Raw genomic sequence first — 2,200 nt, 5'->3', positions numbered from 1 at the left:
TGACAACAGAAAAAAAAATGGAACCGCGGTACGAAAACGATTAATAACAATGCAGCTGATTATCCTTCTCTATCTTGGGCGAAAAGACAAGGAGGAAGTTTAGTCATTTAACAAGTTAAGTGGCGGGGGCGGGGCGGGAGCGGAGACAGAGAAACTTTGGCTAACGAAGAATGGCAGCGCAGAATGAGGGTAATTGCAAGCTCAACAGAGACTGTCTACAGCAACTTTTAACGAAAGAAAAACATATTCACTCATTCATTCGCCGTCTCTTTCTGTGTCTCTGTCTTTGGTTTTGTTTCCTTTAAGTGTCGAATTCCACAAAGTTCAAGAATCTATGTTCTCATATAATGTTTTTTCCAGTTTTGTTTTTGCTATTGATTTTCAGTGTTTCACTCACAAAACTGAAGTATCTGTACTTATATGACACTTATATTTTTAACTTTGATTTCACAACATTTAAGTATGTACTCTTGTGTTGTTCTATTGAAATTATTTTTGTTGTTATTGCTTTTTTTATATTTTTAGTCAATTGTGACTATCTATGTACTCTTGTGATTTTTAAACCTGAAGAATGCCACGAGTTACAGCAAAGTTAATGTAATATCTGTAGCTTCCGATGTGTCTGCAGAGTGCCCTTCGACGGAGTACGCCATCCCGCACATGAGCGGCGAGGCGGGGGCCACAGGGGGGTACCCGCCCCCTCTCCCGCACTCCAAGCCGCCCCTCCACACCCTCAACACCTTCCTCGGCAAGCCCCCGCCCACGCCCCTGCCGCCCAACGCCGCCCAGCCTCAGGAGAGCTTCTACGCCGCCACCGAGATCGTTGCCGTAAGTGATGTGGTAAGAAGAACAGCGTGTTTTGTAAGTGCGGGCCCGATGGATCCACGGAGCTGGAGGCGTTGTAGGTGCAGCGTGGGATGTTGTCGGTGAGGTCAGGCTTTGGTTCAGGGGGTTATACTTAAGAGGGCCGGTCCTGCGTAGGTCACAATAAATTACTGTAAAAGAAGGTGCAGGTCCCTGTATGGGTCACCAAGAAGTACCAGGCTGTCGATTAAGTCACAACAGGTCACTAAGAAGAATTACGTCATAGCATGGGTCACAGTAGGTCACTAAGAAGAACCAGTTCATCACAAAGGTCTGCATAAATTACAGTAAGTCAAAGAGAAAAATCGGGTCATCGCATAGGTCATAGATACGTAACGTAAATCAAGTGGGATTTGTAGAACTGGGGGTCACCCTCGACCCTTGATGGTGAGAGGGGAAAAGAGCGAAAGGGAGGAAGATGAAAGAAGGAGAAAGGGAGAGAGGTTGAAAGAGAGGAAGATATGGATATAGGGTGAGAGTAAGAGAGGACGAGAGAAGAAGAGAGGGAGGGAGAGAGAGGGATGCGGGCGGGATGACGCAGCACCAGTGACCAGGGCGAAAGCAAGCGGGTTTTCACCGTAGAGTTTTATGGCTGCAATCTTGTCTTGGGACGTTTATAGATTTCGATAATGTAGGGCGGTGATCGGCGAAACATTTTGGTAATTTTTATGAGTCAAGGAGATTGGCAATTGAAAGGAAATATTGCTGCAGACGTTTTACTGCGGTCTGAAGGTAGGGATTACTTAGATGTTTAGAATTTTTGCTTTAGGGATGAGGGAAATTTAGACATAAGAGGAATACAACATTCAGACATCTGTTGAAAAAGTAGGAATTATACCTAAAAAAAAAAAACTTGAATAATCATCTTGATTTTAACTTCTATCTGTTACAACTTTATTCGGGTTTCTTATAGCCACAAGTCAAGTCCCTAAATTATTTTTCTCTGTCATTCTATCCCATTCTCTGCTTAAACCCTCTTCCCCATTTCTTATCTTCCTTCCATTCACCAAAGCACTTCTCCCTCCCCCGTAACCCTGACCTTCATTCTAGAGCAAGCTTCTCCTCGTCCGACAGGGCAGCAATGGCACAGCAGGGGGCCGGCAGGGGCAGCAGGGCCAGCAGGGGGCAGCAGGAGCGGCGGCCAGCCTGGAGAACGTGACGGCCAGGGAGATCCCGAGGAGCGCCATCACCCTCCTGCAGCAGATCGGGGAAGGCCAGTTCGGGGAGGTCAGTCTGTCAGTCTGTCTCTGGCCCTTTTGCTTTAGTTATTATCCCTGTGACTCTAAAGGCATGACAGGAAAAAAAAATAGAAAGAAAATCAGAAAGAGTATTCCCG

General features: G+C 46.0%; 1 protein-coding gene across 1 annotated transcript in view; it reads left to right on the top strand.

Annotated features, from left to right (window-relative positions):
- Positions 1-2,200, top strand: part of LOC119593728 (discoidin domain-containing receptor 2-like) — a gene marked incomplete at its 5' end in the record, with an annotated part of 119,890 nt that overhangs the window by 109,628 nt on the left and 8,062 nt on the right. The window contains 2 exon segments of the mRNA XM_037942702.1: positions 611-828; positions 1,939-2,091. Coding sequence (XP_037798630.1) covers positions 611-828; positions 1,939-2,091 — 371 coding nt within the window.

Source organism: Penaeus monodon, chromosome 32 (assembly GCF_015228065.2).
Source record: "Penaeus monodon isolate SGIC_2016 chromosome 32, NSTDA_Pmon_1, whole genome shotgun sequence".
Taxonomy (NCBI): domain Eukaryota; kingdom Metazoa; phylum Arthropoda; class Malacostraca; order Decapoda; family Penaeidae; genus Penaeus; species Penaeus monodon.
The sequence above is the reverse complement of the archived record's forward strand: the minus strand, read 5'-3'. Positions and strand labels throughout refer to the sequence as shown.